General features: G+C 40.0%; 1 protein-coding gene across 4 annotated transcripts in view; it reads left to right on the forward strand.

Annotated features, from left to right (window-relative positions):
- The window catches only part of RASGRF2 (Ras protein specific guanine nucleotide releasing factor 2), a 241,081-nt gene that overhangs the window by 122,419 nt on the left and 98,830 nt on the right, over nucleotides 1-19,832 (forward strand). For 2 of the 4 annotated variants that reach the window (XM_045497080.1, XM_045497075.1), the window contains exons 13-16: nucleotides 5,143-5,225; nucleotides 10,727-10,975; nucleotides 11,602-11,990; nucleotides 18,162-18,287. In XM_045497080.1, the coding sequence (XP_045353036.1) occupies nucleotides 5,143-5,225; nucleotides 10,727-10,975; nucleotides 11,602-11,990; nucleotides 18,162-18,287 (847 nt within the window). The remainder of the gene's footprint in view (nucleotides 1-5,142; nucleotides 5,226-10,726; nucleotides 10,976-11,601; nucleotides 11,991-18,161; nucleotides 18,288-19,832) is intronic. The other 2 variants (XM_045497084.1, XM_045497083.1) reach the window with 1 other exon arrangement.

Raw genomic sequence — 19,832 nt, forward strand, 5'->3', positions numbered from 1 at the left:
TGCTGCCAAGCAGCACATCTCAACTGGCTTTCTTCTCTGCTTGAAGCAATTTCATTTTATGGAGGAAATTATGTGCTACACATACATTGGTGCTATTTGTCAGTCTCCCAATATGTCTCTGGACAGATTCATTATTAATAAGATGAGCCCACTGAAAGCTTGAAAATGTACTATTTAATATTTTATTATGTATATGTAAAAATATGGACATAAAAAGGAACTAAAAATATTCTCAACACTCAGCACATTAAATTAATGTTTATCAAAGTATTTCCACAGATAACTATAGTAGAGTTGCCTGAGGGTTTTTGTAAACTTGCAGATTCCTGAGTCTACATTCCAGGCACCCCCCACCCTTCCCTGGGTTAACAACTCCACAGATCACTTTTGCACAATTAAATGGAAAAGCTCCACCCTGAAAATTAATGGTTTCCATCTCTAAACCCCCTAGAATCCTGTCATACAGAAATAATTTCACAGTTTGGCTCTCAGTGTATGTATATACATAATTTTCACATTTTACCTCATTTACATCTTTATTCCTGCAGATTCTTCATATTGGTGTATTCTAATAGCCACACACACACACACACACACACACACACACACACTACCACATTAACATACCATTTTTCCAGCTTTTCCTAAATAAATGGATATATCCCAGATTTTAGCATTAATATGTGATGTCATGCTAAACATTGTTTTACAGGGAGTTTCTTCCCCTATCAAAGTCCTTGTTGGCATATCTTCCCCACAGAGGGTAAGGTTGGTACAAAGGGTCTGATCACTTCCGTGATTTCATGATTCATGACTTGACAGGTTGCCAAAATGCATCATCTCACTACATCATTGGCAAGATACCAGTGTAACTTTTTTCTAAGTTCTGTGCCAAGGTTGAATTTTATCATATTTATCACATCTTCCGATTTAATGGAAAAGTGGTATGATTCTCTAGTGGTTTTAATTTACATTTCTATATTTATCAATGAGATTAACATTTTCTGCCATTTCTGTCTCTTGTCTGTTTATGCCAAATAGACATTTATTCATTGGAGCTATCCTTCCAGACTAGGGAAATAAACATCTTTCAATTCAAATTTTGAATATGTTCCCCATTATTTTGTCATTTTATTTTTGTCACTTTTTATTTTGGTGGATCTTAATTTTTTCATGACTTGATTTAAAGCCACATTGCTAAGCTATTATACCATGTTATGCTAATCACATGTAGCTCTTATTTAAGATAATAAAGTAGTTCCTGAGGATTGATACATTCCCAGTTTCACATAAAGAACTCTTTACAAAAATTAAGACTATTGAGGGGCGTCTGGGTGGCGCAGTCGGTTAAGCGTCCGACTTCAGCCAGGTCACGATCTCGCGGTCCGTGAGTTCGAGCCCCGCGTCAGGCTCTGGGCTGATGGCTCAGAGCCTGGAGCCTGTTTCCGATTCTGTGTCTCCCTCTCTCTCTGCCCCTCCCCCGTTCATGCTCTGTCTCTCTCTGTCCCAAAAATAAATAAACGTTGGAAAAAAAAAAAAATTAAAAAAAAAAAAAATTAAGACTATTGATTTTTCCAGGCCTCTTTCTCTGAAGCTGTAATTTTTAGAAGTAACAATTGCTTGAATGATTAATTACACCTTTAGTTACACCAGTAAGCCCATAATTAACTGTTGGCACCTCCAACAAAATGAACAAATGGCTAATGGTCTTGACCAATAATTCTTTTCCTTTTCATCTATTTATAGGGAAAAATTTGAGGCTGAGGATTTGACCATTCATTTCAATATAGTGCATTCATTTATGCTTGTCTTCCTGTCATACATAATGGTATATTAAACAGATTTGTCTATAATTATGGGTATTAACTAAAATGCAGAATTAAAATTCACCTCTGAGCTTGGTTTGGGCAGATGTGTCAAAATGTATACCTTGTGTAGACAAATCCATAGCACTCTCACATGCTTTCTCCCTTAAAATAGCTTCTCTGGAATCAATAGGGAATTTTTTACTTCAACATAAAAAGGTGAATTAAAAGAGAAAAATTGAACCTAACCTTTCTTCTCAGAAGAAAAAAGCATGGTGACACAGTAGACTACTGACCTTTGAGCAGGTATTGGCTTAAGCAAGATCCTCAAAAGACCCTGCTGGAGAAGTCATTTTCAACAATTGTCAGGGACCAGTTGCATCAAAACTACCTGGGGCTATTGTGAACATAAAAGTTACTCTATTAACCCTATTAATTTCAAGGTTTACTGTAATTCATATAAATTTGATACATCCTTAAAGATATGTGACACCTTGCTTATCACGATTCTTCTTGAATGAGTGAAGTATATTCATTTTCCCAGGGCTCAAGTCACTTTTCCCCAGCACAATTAAAAGACAGGCTTATATGGTCATGAATAATACCCTGCCTTCCAATATAAATATATTCATACACATACTCATATTTATAAATTCTATTATAGTCTTAACTTTTTATGGAAGAGAACCCGTTCTTCAGTGCAGTATTATTGAAAGTCCCAAATGCAAGCAAGATAAAGACAGGATACTCTCGTTGAAATAGAGCTGGTGGACCCAGAGCCCCTGAGAGTTCTGTTTGTTCACACTCATGTTGTCACTGCACCCTGTCTATGGAGCCTCTAGGAAATGAGGATTTTTATTACATGGTCTTTTGAGTTGCGGTTCAGACTACATGTATGTTTTGTTCTCCTGAAACTTGAGTGTAAGTGAAATTTTCCTTTTTTTCTATTGAAAATAATTGTAATGCTTCACACAGTAAATCAGAAAGATTTATGAATGAGGTATGACACTGGATAATGAGATGGTCAAAAGTTATCACATAAATCTCTTTTGGATCTAAAATATTTATCTCAGGTTCCAATTCTGACTGTGTGGAGGACTGAGCTGATTTAAATCCTCTCTAGATATAAAAACAGAAGTGCTTAACATATAAAATCAGAATAAAAGGGCGCCTGGCTGGCTCAGTCAGTAGAGTGTTCAGCTCTTGACTTGGGGTGGTGAGTTCAAGCTACATGGGTTGAGAGATTACGTAAATTAATAAATCTTTAAAATCAGTATAAAAGAAAAAATTTAATACATTGGTGATATTTACAGGAATAAAAGGTAATCTCTGGTTATCAGAAATACCAAAGAAACTTAAAATTAGAGTAGAAAGCTTATAAGCTGAAGACATAGAGGCCTGAGAATGATTTTAGATTGAGTATTGGTCTCAAGCCCAAGGGGTTTTAACTGAAGGGAATGAGAGGCAGCCTTGGGCCCCTTAAAGGAATTAAGCTCCCTGTTTAAAGCCTAGATTTTGGAAGAGTATCACAACTGTGAAATAAGAACTCAAAACCTCTTCCTGTTAGCCCAAAAAATAATTAAGGAAGTTTGTCTTTGTTTTGGGTTCTGAGTTAAAAAAAAATCTCCTTAAAAAAAAATGAGTGTGTTTCCAACCTATATAGATTTGAAATTTAAATGTATCGTATTCACATGGTATGAAAAATCCAAACTGAGGAATTAATGTAAAAGCGGTTTTTGAGACTCTTGAAATCCTAAGACTTCTTGGTAGAAGCATACACAAAGTCACTCCGTTAGCAACACTTCTACAATTCAGGGCTCATTACAGTGTGCTCAGAATCAGAAATCACAAGTCTTGTGAGTAAATTATCTATTTTGAGTGAGTCAGAAGCACAGTGAATGATAGAATTAACACTGTTGGTGACAACTTGGAAAAGACTGTAAAATAAGAATGTTTAAAATATAATAAAGTCAGAAAGAAAGAAAGAGAGAGAGAGGGAGGGAGGGAGGAAGGAAGGATGAGAGAATGAGAGAAAGAAAGAAAGAAAGAAAGAAAGAAAGAAAGAAAGACAGAAAGAAAGGAGAAAGGAAAGAAAGGAAGGAAGGAAGGAAAGAAAGAAAAAGATTACTATGTAAAACGGACCAGGTTGATCTGTCAAAGAACCAAACAGAAAAATTTAAACATGGAAAATATAATCCTAAATCATCCTAAAGCTGTTGTTTGTGTAACTGTGCCATTTGCTGCTTAGAATGTTAAAGGAAACTGAAGTAACATTGTTCATTTTCCACAGTTTTCATCAAACACCATCTCTGTCCTCTTGTTTCCTGTGTTGGTTACCCAAGCGGCAGCCTCACTGTGCTTTAGAGATATTAAAAATGAAAAGAAGGCCAGTGGGGTAAAGGATCACTTACCTCACCTCTCCCCTCCCTGTCTGTGTGTGAGCCCTGTCCTCCAACAGCACTCTTTCCCATCCCCTCCCCCACAATACCAGTCAACATCTTCACGCCATTTAACTACAATCATAAATCACTATATGGTAACCTAGTAACTAGAAATATTTTCTGATTTTAAAAATTGCTTGAATCTTTTTTCATTTTCTATTTTGTTCAAAAGGAATATGTGTAATTCAAAATAAATCCTTCACTAACCCTTCTCTAATTGCAAAGGGAAATTTTAAGTTGATAAGGCGTAAGTAAACAAGACAGAGGAAATTAACAAAATTTCCTGAATTTTCCTCCTGGAAAGAAAAGAGTAAAAGATAAACAGGGCTTTATGCATTCCAGAGCGGGAGAAATTACACAACGCATCCTCATCAAATCAACATGGTGCCAATAGAAACTGCTAGAGACACTAGTAAAATGGGGGAATTTGTTGGCAAAAAAAACCACCTGAGAAGCAGGCACAGAGCTTACTAGTGAGACAGAAGGTGACTTTCATCCAAGAAAGCCATTATTTTTACTCAGCCTGCCCCAGACCACCCTCGGGCAGAGAATGAATATCGCAGAGGCTGTTACTGTCGGAAGGTACAGACCTCTCAACTAGTACAGCTACTGACAGAGAATAGTGATGATGTGACATCATGGCCAGCGTCCTTAGGAAATACATTCCAGGGGAAAAAAAGCCCCTGCCTCTATCCTCAGGTATTTGCCAAGTGCACAGTTCTGGTAACTGGGTATTGAATCTGCTCATCAGTGTACAGTGTTTACCTGTTGCTGTGTGTGTGCGCACAGATGAAATAAGAAACTAAATTGTTTTCATGGCTATAAACAGTTTGGAGAATATACGCTCTGCCTCGGTTTTCATGTGGGTTGTAATTGTTTATTTTTTAATTTCACAGTGTGTGGACAATATACGGTGTAATGGTTTAATGACTATAGTATTTGAAGAGAATTCCAAAGTTACTGTGCCACATATGATTAAGTAAGTGTGATAATCCTTTCCCTTACATTTTAATCAAGATCAAATTGGTAGAGAACATAAAGCCCTGCAAAAATATTGCTTCCATAGGATTCTGCTACATTTTGTGAATATGTTTCTTGGCAGTAATGCAATAATTCATGATATGCTATTATAAATCATAACGACTATCAAAATGGGTTTTCAAATTCATAGTTTATTGATTCATAGCATAGAAAAATGTTTTTTATACTGTTACATATGCTTTCATTCAGGAAAAAAACCTATTGAGGTTTTGAGCACAATAAAAAAAGTTGTGACAGCCAGATGTATCCAAGGGTCAGAGGCTGGATCAAAGTATGGCAGATCCTTTTGGCAGCTTCCCAGCTGGGTATGAATCATATTACTCAGATTTGATTGTGGAGATATGTTTAGATTCCAAAGACACTTGACATGAATCAACTGGCCTTTCCATGGTACCATCTGCCTGTTCCTTATATGTGGATTTGCCCAGGGCTGTCATCATGCTATTTGGTTAACAAAATATATCCTATAATTTAATGTGATCAATAGGGAAATGGTAGTTTAAAATGAGAAATTATATCACTGACTATGTGCCATTGTTCTCTGTATTAATGCTTTTGTCTCTACATACTTTTTTGTTTCCAAATTCAGAAATTGTTTCAGGAGTATTTTGAAGCTGACCAAATTGTTCCCTGTTCTCATTGTTTTGGTTGGTTGAGGTCCAAATTCCTGTTATATCTTTCAACAAAAGTTACATGAAACTAAGGAAATATTTGTGCTCTATGCATTTTTAATGTGGGTTTGTTTGTTTTTTTTTTTTTTTTAGGTCTGAGCCGTTTGTCCTAAGGCAATAAATAACATTAATTTTCCTCTTCTAATAGGTAATAAGTGTAATTAGTACCATCCCCAGAGTACAACTTTTAGAACTTACCAATTATTTTATTAGATGAAGGCAGAGTACATTATACTAATGCCATAATTACTACAGAAAAATATAAATTATAAAAGAATGATAATATTTTAAATTACTGGTCAAATTTAGAAACATTTTAGGTAGGATCATTTTAAAGCTCTAGGGTGAAGATTCTTTAAGCGTTCAGTTTTATAAGGTTTTGATTTAGTATAGTTTCTTAAAACCATATTAGTTAAAAATGTGTGAAGCTAAGATAGAAACAAAGGATGAAGTATTAAATCAAAAGGTCCAAATTGTGACTTAATTTTTATTTTTTATAACTTTTTTTAATATTTATTCATATTTGAGAGAGAGAGAGACAGACAGAGAAAGAGGCAGACAGAGGATCTGAAGCTCGCTCTGTGTTCACAGAAGCAAGCCTGATACGGGGTTCAAACTCATGAACCCCAAGATCAGGACCTGAGCCGAAGTTGGATGGCCAACCAACTGAGTCACCCAGGAACCCCGTGATTTAATTTTTAAATTCACATCATTGGGTTAGAGTTATTTTAATTTTCTACCACAGGATTCTTATATTAATATTTCACACAATAGTGTATGTTCCTTTTATCCATTTTTAAAAGTACTTTCTTGAAGGTTAGACAGCCATGAAAGTCCCACCTGCTTTAGAATGAGAATATGTAAGTTGGACACTGCAGCCAAGTCATAAGTTCCAAGTCCTAAGCCCTAGAGCTACTTCACATGTGCTATACGTACAGTTTGTTGACTTTTGAAATGAATACAGATACAAACTTTAGTTTTGTGCCTGACTGGTTATGGCACAAACACATATTCTGTCCCCTGTGATGTCCGTTTGAGCTTGGTAGACGCATACACAAAGTCACTCTATTAGCACCCATGTCCAACCTCATATGTGTAACTACTTCACGCACAGACCAGGACTTCCCTGCTTTTGGGCGCACAGAGTGACACTTGAATGAGCAGGAACTGCTCTCCTGCTAGAACAGAAACCTGGATCTCGGGCTGTAAGGATTTTCTATTAGAATCACAGATGTTTTGATGACCATCTATACTATTCTAGATGTATTCCCAAGGCAGAGTAATGTCTCATCTATTTATTCCTTACTTCTCATCTATTTATTCCTTCCATTGAGCCTGGTTCTCCTCAGTCAGAGGAAAGAGGATAATTTTGCAATCTTCGTTCCTTCTGATAGTTCCATCTGGGGCCCTGTTCTACCCTAAATTCTGTATTGGTGCCTCCCAAGTGCATACTATGAAAAAAAAAGACATTTTTTTGAGTTAAAAGAAAACCTATCTTAATTGTGTCTTGTTACTGACATGGCATCACTTTGCAGGCACCCACTTCCTTTTAAAACCTAAGTAATTATAATAGGTGATTTGGGTTTGGTGTCTCAAGATTGCATTTTTAAGTGTTTACCAAAATGGAGTTGTTATCACAGGAGGCTTAAGTAATGCATTATATCTTTCTTGAGAGTCCCTTAGGAAATAAACATTGTGTTCAGTGTAATAAAAGAAAATTAAATAATTTCATAATATTTAATTTATTTTCTTTTCTTAAAATGAAAATGTAATCATAATTTTGAAGGACAGTGGTATAATTAGTTTAATTTTAATTTTGTATTGTCACAACATACTTTCTTCTCCCAGTGTTTTTGTTGCTGTTTTTAGGTAGGCTCTATTCCCAATGTGAGGCTCTAACTCACGACCCTGAGATCAAGATTTGCAATGCTCTACTGACTGAGCCAGCCGGGTGCCCCATTTATTCCAGTGTTTTGAGTAAAGTAATTATGGTTAAAAGATGCAAAGCTCAAAACTAGTATTAGAATGCAAAATTATGACATTTATTGAGTGAAAATAGCCCTGTAAGTGGTGCTTTACATTTTAGGGTAGGGTAGGGTAAGGCTTGCTTCCTTTTAATAATAGTTGACCTCACCTTTCTTAGAAAATAGAGATTTTTAGTGGGAAAACGGTAGGAGGAGGAGAAAGTGATTACCTTGATCAGCCATCTGCTGGACAGATTGACTTATTTAGTAAAGTTCTAAGGTCTTTTTACTAATGAGAAAATTAAGAACCATAAAAGTAAAGTTGATAAAGGGTCACATAGTAAGTGGAAAAAAGAGCCCCACGCTATTTTCAAGAATCTCAAAAAAAGCACTTTTGTTTTTTCGAGATCAGCTATGTGGGTAAAACAAACAGACCACCCTTACTTCCTCAGCAGGGGTAAGCTGCTCATTTAAAATGCTCTTTCGAGGGGCGCCTGGGTGGCGCAGTCGGTTAAGCGTCCGACTTCAGCCAGGTCACGATCTCGCCGTCCGTGAGTTCGAGCCCCGCGTCGGGCTCTGGGCTGATGGCTCAGAGCCTGGAGCCTGTTTCCGATTCTGTGTCTCCCTCTCTCTCTGCCCCTCCCCCGTTCATACTCTGTCTCTCTCTGTCCCAAAAATAAATAAATGTTGAAAAAAAAAATTTAAAAAAAAAAAAAATAAAATAAAATAAAATGCTCTTTCGAGCCTGCAAATGAAGTACTTTTGCATGCACCCAGCATTCTTTGGAGTGGGCAATTTCCAAAAGCAAGCTAAGAAAGTTATTGATTCCATTTTATTTGAAAGAAAATAAATATATAATTTAAAATCCCTCCAAGTGCTGAAGGGGCTAATTAAGGGCACTCACAACAAGCGAACTGATTCTCAGCAAGCACTTGCCTCACTGAACGTTCCTGGCCCTGCAGCATGTCCTTTAATCAAGTGGTGAAATCCAGGACTTCACCGATTCACTGATTTTCTGAGATGTGGCAGTGGTGGGAAACAAGGAGTTCTGGAAGGGAATGCGAGGGCTCTGGGCAGTCCTAGCAAAGGGGTGCATTTCTTTGAGCCCCACTTGGATTCAGCCTCTGCTTCCAAGCATGTCCTCTTACAAGCATGTCTTCTCTGTTGGTTTCTTTTGCCCTTTCTAACAAATGTGTACCACGGGCTGAGGGCTCTGAGCACAGCCAAGGATTGTGAGGGCTGCTGTGTGCATCTTCCCCCTGGTGTGCTCATCCACCTGGAGAGCTGCTCAGGCATCCAGGAAATCTGGTAGGCTTAAAGAACAGCCAGATGGGAGGTTTTATAGAATAAGAAAAAAAATAAAAAGCAGAGCACTGCAGGGGACAATGGTGGATACTGTTCATGGAGAGTCTCTCCCATTACTTTTTTTTTTTTTAATGAAGACACTTTTAACACTGCAAAATATTGCAAAATAATGAAGACATAACGATTCACACAATTTATGGATCAAACTGTACTCGTAAAATGGATAGCCTTAAATGCATTAATAAGCCAGGAAGAGTGAAATGAATTAAGCATTCAGTTCAAGAAGTTACAAAAAAAGAAAAGAAAAAATAAGCTGTTAAGAAAGTGTGGGAAGAAAATAATTAAGAACAGACACAAATACATTAAAATATAGAAAAACAGTAGAACTGGTCAAAAAGCCAGTTCTAAAGGGAAAAATACCTAATAATGTAATCTGTTGGTCAGTTTAGTTAAGAAAAATGGGGGGAAGCACAAATGCTCAAAATTAGAAGTGAGGAAAAAAATAACCACAGATATAGCAGTGTTATCTGTGTCTCCCTCCCCCCTTCTATCGGTCTGTGGGAAGAATGTCCCCCATGACTTAGTTTTCAGCACACTTCTGATATTCTGATTTAAGGGTATAAGCAATGCTCCTCCTATATAGGGCTTTTGGCTTCATTTCTCTAATAAAACTTGATTGAACTAGGGAGAAAGGTGAAAGCAGAATGTACCACCCCAAAACATGCTACTTGGGCATATTGACTGAGCTGTAGGCACTTGAAAAATAGCAAATGCAGGGAACTCTGACCTCTTCTTATTTGCGTAAAGACAGATCCTCCAAAAGGCACTCAATTTTCATAAATCCCTTCCCTGAGAATTTCATCAAGCAGGGAGGATTGACTTTTATTATAGGGGAGGAGACAAGGAGTCAATATCACACCTAGATGAACTGTCCCCAATATCCTACCTCCCATCTAGTCTCCTAAGGGCCCATTCGTCTTTCCTAAAAATCATTTACTCTCCCCTAAGAGGCCTACACCATCTCTCCCCCCACCCCACCCCCCAACCTTTTCCCTATTAAGATGGTATTTAAACCTGAATTCTAAGCCATCTCTGGAGTTGCTCATTTTTTCCCGGTATCTCCCATGTGTACATGAGGTATGCATGTTAATAAACTTCTGTTTGTTTTTCTCTTGCTAACTTGTCTTTTATTACAAGCGGTTCAGCCAAGAACTCAGAAAGGTTGAGGAAAAAATGTTTTTCTTCCCCTGCAGAAGCAGTCCACAGAGTGAAATGAGTTATTATTACCTTCTCCACAATTAATTCTGACCTTTCTAAATTATAATGGCATATTTGATGTTTTTATAGCCCTGCCTATGTAATAAGTCATGTCAACGTATTTTATCAACTACAACGGGAAGCCCACATACATGTGTGTGTGTTTCCGAATACGGAAATACTCAGCGGCTGAGAGGAAGCCATGTCCTGGTTTTGTTCTTATGTTCCTGCTTTGTGTGTAGGTCTGATGCCCGTCTTCATAAAGATGACACCGACATTTGCTTTAGTAAAACACTCAACTCCTGCAAAGTGCCCCAGATCCGCTATGCCAGCGTGGAGCGCCTTCTGGAGCGGCTGACAGACTTGCGGTTTCTTAGTATTGATTTCCTCAATACCTTTCTGCACACCTATCGTATTTTCACTACGGCAGCTGTGGTGCTGGCGAAACTTTCCGACATATACAAGAGGCCTTTTACCTCCATCCCCGTCAGGTAGGCCCAGGATTTGCCTGTCCTGAAAGTTTGCCCCCTAGTCCCTGGATCTCCGTGCAGATGAGCAGTTGCTCTGCAGAGCAGGATTGTCTTGCCTGGGAACTTACACACCCCACCTGTAGCAGGGGTGGGTGGAGGTCACAGACAGTTCTCCAGGGATGAAGTTGAGAACCCTAAATTCCCTGTCATCTTTGCCGGCTCTGTGATTACTTGGAAGCTAACTCCATTGTTTTAGGCTTTCCTATTTTTTTAATTTTTTTTTTTTTTAACAGTCCTGCTTTTCAAACTTTAACATGCATAAGAATCACCCAGGGGTCTTGTTAAACTGCAGCCTGTGAGTTAGCATGTCTAGAGCAGAGCCTGAGTTCTGCATTTCTAACAAGCTCCCCAGAGATACCAGTGCTACTAATCTTTGGACCACAGTTTGGTAGCAAGGGATTAGTCAAGGCCTAAAAAATTGTCTGTCTTCCTTTGCCAAATGTGTGGTATAGGTAGTGTTAAATGAAGACAACAGAAGTGCCATGATGTTGTGGCCTTTTAATGTAGAGAGTATGTTCTTAAATAACATCAGGGGAATCATTTTCACTTGGCTACAATCTGTTAATAGCTTCTGCTCTTATTTTTAGGTCATTAGAATTGTTTTTTGCTACCAGCCAGAACAGTAGAGGTGAACATTTGGTAGATGGCAAATCCCCACGCCTGTGTCGCAAATTCTCTTCCCCACCACCACTGGCTGTGTCCAGGACGTCCTCCCCAGTGAGGGCCAGAAAGTTGTCCTTGACTTCTCCATTGAACTCAAGGATAGGAGCATTGGACCTGACCACCTGCTCAGCGTCCAGCAGCCCTACCACCACCCACAGCCCTGCTGCATCCCCACCGCCGCACACTGGTAAAGTACCGTTGGATCTTAGCAGAGGCCTTCCTTCTCCAGAACAAAGCCCGGGATCTGTAGAAGAGCATGTAGATAATCCCCGCGTGGATCTGTGTAACAAGCTAAAACGAAGTATTCAAAGAGGTATTATCCAGCTGCCACACCCCGTGTTTGCTGGCCACCTGCTCCCCCACCATTCCTTCTAGAACCCTAGATCCCTTTCTTTTTAGCCCTCCCACCTCCCTGTAGAAAGTAGAATGAATACAATGGCTAGTTAGAAGAGAAATTCCTGTAAGTCACTCTAGCCTGTATGGAAAAGAGCAACTTAAGCTGTCCTGAGATCTTCTACAGTAAAAGGCTAATTATAGTCAGTTGTGTATGGAAGAACAACGTTATCTGAATGGTGTTATTGGAACATTCTTCATGGAATTTGATTAAGGCTGGTTGGATAAAGAGCCTAACATGATACTCTGTGTAGAGGTGAATGGTGGGCCCTCTGTTCTTTGAGCTTGGGCCTTCCAGAGCCTTCTGCTCCAAGTCTGCCTTGAATATCTGTACAGCTTCCAGCCTCCCCTGCTAAGGATGACCCAGCCTGGAAACATTAAGATGGCTTCTTTGGTTTAGTTATCAAGGCAGTGCTTCATATTACAATAGGGATATAGGGAAAGAAATAAAATATGAGACAGTGTTCACAGTCCATGACAGCCAAAATGTGTGTTTTTTTTTTTTAAAGTGAATTAGATGATATGTTTTCCTGATTAAATTCTCTAATGATTTTCTATGGTACTTAGATTAAAGTACATTCTCCCTCACAAGTCCTCCAGATCCTATGAGACTTGGACCGTCTCTCTCTCCAACCCCTGTTCCTATAATGCTCCCTCATCTACTAGGATATAGTCACATGGATTTTCTTTTTGTGTCTCAGTAACACATCAACCATCTCTGCCTCAGGGACTTTGCACATGATTTTCCCTCTGCCTGGACAGTCTTTCTCCATGTAAGCTCCATAAGATCAGCAAGTTGTCTGTCTTGTTCATCTCTGTACTCTCAGTGCCTTGGCCCGTGCCTGGCTGGTAGTAAATTTTTGTTAAATGAATGAACCAAGCAAAACATTCAGTGAACCAAGAGTCCTGTGTTATGTCACCTTGTCTTCTGCAGCTTGGTACATGTAGGGGTCAGAGGAAGTGATCCTTGTTGCTTTTAGTGTTTCTGTGATGAAAATAAAAAAGGTTTCATAGCCAATTAGCAAATAGCTTTTTGTTTTCTGAATGATAACTTATTTCTTTACTGACAACATAAAAAATTGGGCATTTAATCTCAGATCACAAATTTCAAGGATGATCACCCAGATGGAAGCATAAACCCTTGCTTTTCAACAGCTTAAAGCTTCCAAGTACTTCTTAGCTCAGATAATTTAAAAATAAGCTTCCCGAGTGAAGTACTTAATGGAATTTTAACTGAATGGTTGTCATCATCAAAAGTAACACCCTCTTAAACAAGAAATTCTTTAAATTGACAAGTTAGCAACTAAGGAGGAGGAAAGAAGGAAGATAATTAAAAAGTCATTAGAACAACAAGCTTTGGTAGAATCATGATGGATTCTTCTCAGGAATAATGAGGCAGCGCATAAACTGACAAGTGCATCTGGGGTTTGATCCAGCCCCAGTGCTTGGGAACCTCTGTGGAGAGTGTGACTGAAGGAAATTTATCACAGACCTGGGCAGGGTGCCCTGGGAAGTACAGGAGTTTTCCAGAATATGGGAAGTTCTGTTCCTTCCTTTATTGGATTGCAGTAAATAGGAGAGGAGAAGTTTGGGGCTAAGTCTGGATTCTTGTGTTATTTTGAGTGAGGAGAGCTTTAGGAATAAGCATGTTAGTGTCAGACATTCATGGATCTGAGGTTGATCTAAATACGTGCCATTGTTCTAGAGGTCTTGAGTCAAGCTGCCCACTGCCTGCCGTGGTTAATCCTTCCAGTGTAACTTGTTGCCCGCAGACTGTGACATTATTCCCCGACTTCCCTATTCTGGTCTTCAGAGCCCAAGCCCAGGGTGTGTAGTGATGGTCCAGTGTCATACAAAACCTGTTTGCCCTACTGTCTAGGATGGAAGTGTGGTTACTGGTAGGAATTAGCAGTTTTTCCCCTGGATCAAGTTAGACTCAGGGAGACCAAGATGAATGAGAAAGAACTGGATCAAGTTCCTGAGGAAGGACACTGACAAAGTCTGCAGAGGCTGGTCAGTGCAGATGTTGGACTGAGGTACGATCATTGTTGACACAGCTAGTGGCAGCTGGAGAGCTTGTCATGTGGCAGCAATGATCATTTATGACCAGTGGCCGAAAGTGGAGGACGCCTATGAAGAATGGTGTGGTAAAAACATTAGGTTCTTTCCCACATTAGAAAAATAGCTGAGGGCTTAATGCCCCTATTTTCCCTGGATTTCCCCCAAACAAATGACTTGCAGTTAGATTTTTCAGGAGTTAGTTTATCCACGTGGTTCGTGAGTTAGAAATGTCTCATTGTTAAGTGCAGAGCTGCTCTCTGGGTGATGGGGAGGTTCCAGGACTGCATCACGTGGGGCCCATAGCACTTGATGAAGTGCCCTGCAGCCAGCCTCTCCTCCAGAGAAGTCAGCTCCTCTCCCCTCTGTGTTTCTTGCTCACATCCGCTACTTGTGCACCTCCTTATCACTCTCTGATCGCCCTCCATTCCTTTCACGCCACTTCTTTACATCTTTATTTCTTTTCCCTTTCTGTAGCTGTCTTCTGATTACTCTTAATGTATTTATTTCCTATGTTGTTCCCACTTGTTCCTAGTAAGTAGTTAAGGTGGTAGTTCAAACAGGAACATGGTACAGCTGGATTAAAAATAAAATGGGTAGGAAAATCAGGCAATGAAGAAAATTGGATGAAGCCAAGGGTATGGTTGGTGAACAGTGAACACAACACTGTGGCCTTCTGCAGTTCCTAGAGTTGCCCTGGTTTTGGTTCTGAAAGTAATCAATTACGTGATCCATATTGAAACCTAAGAATAGACTGGTGTACAGGCACATTTTTTCTTGCTACTGGGACTGGAGAACAGTGTATCCTGTGCATTCCCATAAAGGAAACACTGTGAGTAGAAAGCTCAGAATTAACACTGGAGGCCAGGCAGCTCTGTGGCATTTTTCTGAAGAGGCGAAACAAAAGAATCATAGACTTAGATTTTTCTTTTATTTTGTATTGGTAAGTGGGCAATATTGGCCATGAATAGCCCCAAGAGAGTCATGGATAAAATGCTTTACTTCAGAGGCACCTGGGTGGCTCAGTTGGTTAAGGGACTCTTGATTTTGGATCAGGTCATGATCTCACGGTTCACGGAATCGAACCCCAAATCGGGCTCCGTGCTCACATAGTGGAGCCTGCTTGACATTCTCTGTCTCCCTCTCTCTCTGCCCCTCCCTCCCTCAAAATAAATAAGTTTAAAAATGCTTTACTTCAGCATCAGTCTGACACGTTCTGTGTGTGTGTGTGTTTTGTGTGTGTGTGTGTGTGTGTGTGTGTACACGATGTCTTTAGAAGCCAAGAATGCTGCTGTGTTAACTCCGCTGTCTAGTCTTGAAAATTCTAATTGGCAAAGAAAAGGGAGACACTGATCTGTCTTTAATTTGAAAGATGTTTGCATGTGCTTTGCATAATGTTAACACTTAAAACAGTTGGCAAACTTGAATAAGAATCTCATGCCAACAGTTTATACATTTTTGGCTTTTCACTTCAGGATACAACTCCATACAACCTCATTCCATAATACAGCTTCCTCCATTAGGTCCCTACTGAGACCATAGGTCTCTCTCACTAGATCAGCTAGACAGTTTTGGGGTATACCGCTTGAAAAATGCAAGTGACTTTTGTCTAGTTTTATTGCCATTGCAATGATAATGCCAACCTCACAGTATTTCCTGGCAAGAGAACTTCAAATGACATGAAGGGAAAGAAGAGAAATAGGAACTGTCCTTCAAAGTGAGCAAGACGATGAACTTCAGAGGGGAAAATAATGCACTTTATTTTCCCCCCAACCCAGTCCCCAGATCTGTTCCAGGCTCACTTATTACCCGTTAGTGCCCTCCTTTCTTCCTATCAGGCAGTCCCCACCATATTCTACCCTCGCTTTTTCTACAAAGTGCATATATTAGCCCAACTCACATCTGTATTCCGCTTGATGGTGGGATCTCAACAAAAATCAGAGCAGGGGCAGGCGCAGAGAGAAAGGTCGCAGGACTGCTCACTGTGTTTGGGATTCTTACCCACCAGCGTGTACTTGGGTCACGGCTGTGCAACCTAGTGTCAACGTTTGCGGAGCAGTCCGCATCGCTAGTGTCTGTTTCTGTGTTCTTAGCTTGAAAATTGCCTGCCTGTGGGCTGAAAGTGCTCCCAATTTTAGCATTTGTTTTGAGCCCACATCTGCCTACTCGTCTTGAAAGCAAAGCTGTTTGCATGGAACTTGATTGAAAGTGAACATGCCAGAAGGAAATGCTTCTTTCCCCCACCCTGCTGGCATGGATTCTTCTCTCTGTAGCTGCCTGTTTGCTTACAGTGTTATTCTTCGCTTTCCTGCTCTTTCAGGGCATATTCAGAGCCTGACCATCTCTCTCACTGGGAAGTTTTTTGGGTTCAGTATAGCTGACTAAATGATTTTTTCATTTGCCTCAGAGGAGTGAATGGTTGAATCAGACCAAGGACACGTATTTGATATTCTGCTTGCTCTTGCAAAACAGATGCCTTCCATTACTGAATTTTGAGGGAGTTATTTAGAAAATAATAAAACTCACAGCTAAGCACTGATTTTTTGTCTGTATCCTGCATCATTGCCAGCTTTACTGTAATTATGTCATTCAGGGAAAGAGCCTAAGCATTTCCCTTCTCTGGCCCCTTTCTGTTTCAAAAGAACAGAACTGTGGCCATATTTCCAAAGAAGTAAATCACATGCAAGAAGTCGTTAGGGATTTTACAAGGGTTTATTGAGTGAAATCTTGAATGGAATGGCAGAGGGAGCTGAGTTGAGAACAGTCCTGCTGATGGGGGGGGGGGGGGGGAGAGGGGGGATGATGTGAAGTTAGTGGAGGTGACACAGCTCTTAGTGGCTACCGAAAAGCCCAAGGAAGCAGAAATACAGAAGTTGCTGGAAATTTTTGAAATTTTTGTAGTGCTTTTCCATGAAAGAACATCCACAAAGTTGTAGTTTTACCTGGTTAATAAGCCAGTGGGAGGGATACAGAAACATCATCAGTAATAGCCTAATGTGACCCTAGAATGATGTGCCTTTTATTCAGAGGATCTTAGCTGCAGTGAAAAGGCTCAAATGATCTTTAACTCTCCCCACAGTTCATTCTAAAAATTTCCACTTGCCTCCTGTTGACCACTAGCTTTAGATTGGGGGTATCCAATGGAACTTTCTGGGGGGACGGAGATGCTCTATATCTATGTCGTCCAGTACTGTAGCCACCAGCCACGTGTGGTACTGAGCGCTTAGAGTATGGCTGGTGCAAGTAAGGAGCTGAAATAGTAATGTAACTTCAGTTAATTTTGATTTAAATTTACCCAGACACACTTAGCTAGTGCTAACATATTGGACAGTGCAGCTCTCAATCCTTAGGAGTCCCCAGAGCTTCTTGGGAGCCACATTGGTAGAGATTCAAATTTTAGTTGGCTTAAGGGGGCAACCCAAGCAAAGAATTAGATTAAGTCCCAATTTTGATCCCAGTCTGATACACAATCTGGAAAAGTCCCTCTTCCCCCACTCTTCTGGAAGGCAGGGAACCCACAAGATATCCCCCATTTTTTAATATTTACTTTTATTTATTTATTTATTTAATTTATTTTATTTTTAGAGAGAGAGAGAGAGAGAGGGAGAGAGCAGAGAGAGGGGGAGACAGAGGATCCCAAACATGCTCTTCACTAACAGTGGGGCTTGAACTTACAAACTGAGAGATCATGACCTGAGCTGAAGTCAGACACTTAACCCACTGAGCCTCCCAGGTGTCCTTCCCCTGGTCTTTTTAACATCCGCTATTGTGTTGGATGGAAAGGACTGGGTAGGGTCAGCCAGGTTCAGCAGGGTCAGCAAGACAGGGATAGAGAAGACACTGCATTTAGATTTAGTGACATTAGCACTCTGCCAGGAGGAATGACTTGATTTCATATTAAAGCCCTTTTAAAATGTAGACTAATCCAAAAGGCTGTCCTCCATAACGAACCTTTGTGTTTCTGTGCATAACCCTGACAAGGAGGTGTTGAATTCATGGCCTTCTTGTTAACATTCATGCTATTTTCAAGCAGCTGTCCTAGAGTCTGCACCAGTGGACCGAGCAGGAGTGGAAAGCTCCCCGGTGGCGGACAGCTCAGAACTTTCACCTTGCCGGTCACCCTCAACTCCTCAGCACCTCCGCTATCGTCAGCCTGTAGGTGAGCTCAGAAAGGGGGCGTGGAAATATACAAGTGAAAAATGGTTTCTAGCTTCTAACTTTTTCTTTCGCCTTACTGTTTCACTCCCAAAATATTTTTTTAGTCTCAGTTATGAAAATTCATTGGAAATAAACAATGTGAGTGTCAAGTAGTGGAGTAATAGATGATTAGAGAATATGTCATTAGTATAACTAATACTGACTTGACCCCATTATGGCATTGCACTGTGTCTGGAGTAACATGAATCAAGAGGTTTGTCCTTAGGTGATAGCTAGTTGAAGAGTCTCCATGCTGGTTTTATCAAAATGTTCCCAGAGCCCTGATACCTTGTCATAAATCCCAGTGTACTCTATATTAAATAGGCTCACCTGGAGCACCACAATTCGTGGGGGACCTTACTAAGGTCCAGTTGCATGGGAACCTAATTATCATTATTATTCACGTGGTAGAACCTGGTATATTTTCTATAGTTACGAAAATTATAAAGCGTCTCCCATAATTTGTTTTAGAACATACCAAATGTCCTCTAATTGGAAGACAAACTGTCAGACCAAAAGGTAGAAATCTTTTCTCTCTCCATTGTTTTTTTTTTTTTTTTAATATTTTTTTTTTTCAACGTTTATTTATTTTTGGGACAGAGAGAGACAGAGCATGAACGGGGGAGGGGCAGAGAGAGAGCGAGACACAGAATCGGAAACAGGCTCCAGGCTCTGAGCCATCAGCCCAGAGCCCGACGCGGGGCTCCAACTCACGGACCGCGAGATCGTGACCTGGCTGAAGTCGGACGCTTAACCGACTGCGCCACCCAGGCGCCCCCCTCTCTCCATTGTTTAAATAAAAAATACAAAAAATAGTTGATTTTTGAAACGTTTTGCAGTGGCTTGCCATTAGGGTATGCATTCAAATAATGTTTTCCTATTAAGAGTTACAAACTTTACACACGTTTTAAACCTTAGAAATACTTAAAAACAAATTAAGTATATATTAATCCTTACATTTTTCTTTACTAATAAAAGAAAACAACAGTTGTTTTTGAAATGCTTCCTTCTTTCTCCTCAAGTCAGTTATTTCAAGCTGGAAGAGAAAACTATTCAGTTATGGAACAAGATTCACCCCAAGTAATCCAAGTAAAATGGAGACATTTTTTGACTTTCATACTTCTGCATATGCTCCAAATGGCCATTTCGTTTGTAACCTTGGCCATGGGGTAGAAGCTGTGGTCATTGCCATCGGATCTAGGAGAGGCTAACCTGGGTCAGGCTGTTGTCAGAAGACTTGCCCAGAAGGATACCAGCCCTTGGGGAGTGGACTGATTTCAGACTTCTGATTAATCACGGGTTACCCTGGCATTTGAGTGGTTCTGGTAAATGAAGGTGGCAAGCAAGACTTCCCTGGTCTACTATGGAGTTAGCCAAATCTCTTTACTACTCTTAGAGCTTTGGTCAGTCCAGGCCTTGGCAACTTTGTTGCTACATGGCACAGACCCCCTTTTGAGTTCATGGTAACCTGGAAGAGTTTGGGGTCAAAGCCCATGGAAGCAAAATT

The sequence above is a fragment of the Leopardus geoffroyi genome, chromosome A1 (assembly GCF_018350155.1).
Source record: "Leopardus geoffroyi isolate Oge1 chromosome A1, O.geoffroyi_Oge1_pat1.0, whole genome shotgun sequence".
In the NCBI taxonomy this organism is placed as follows: Eukaryota; Metazoa; Chordata; class Mammalia; order Carnivora; family Felidae; genus Leopardus; species Leopardus geoffroyi.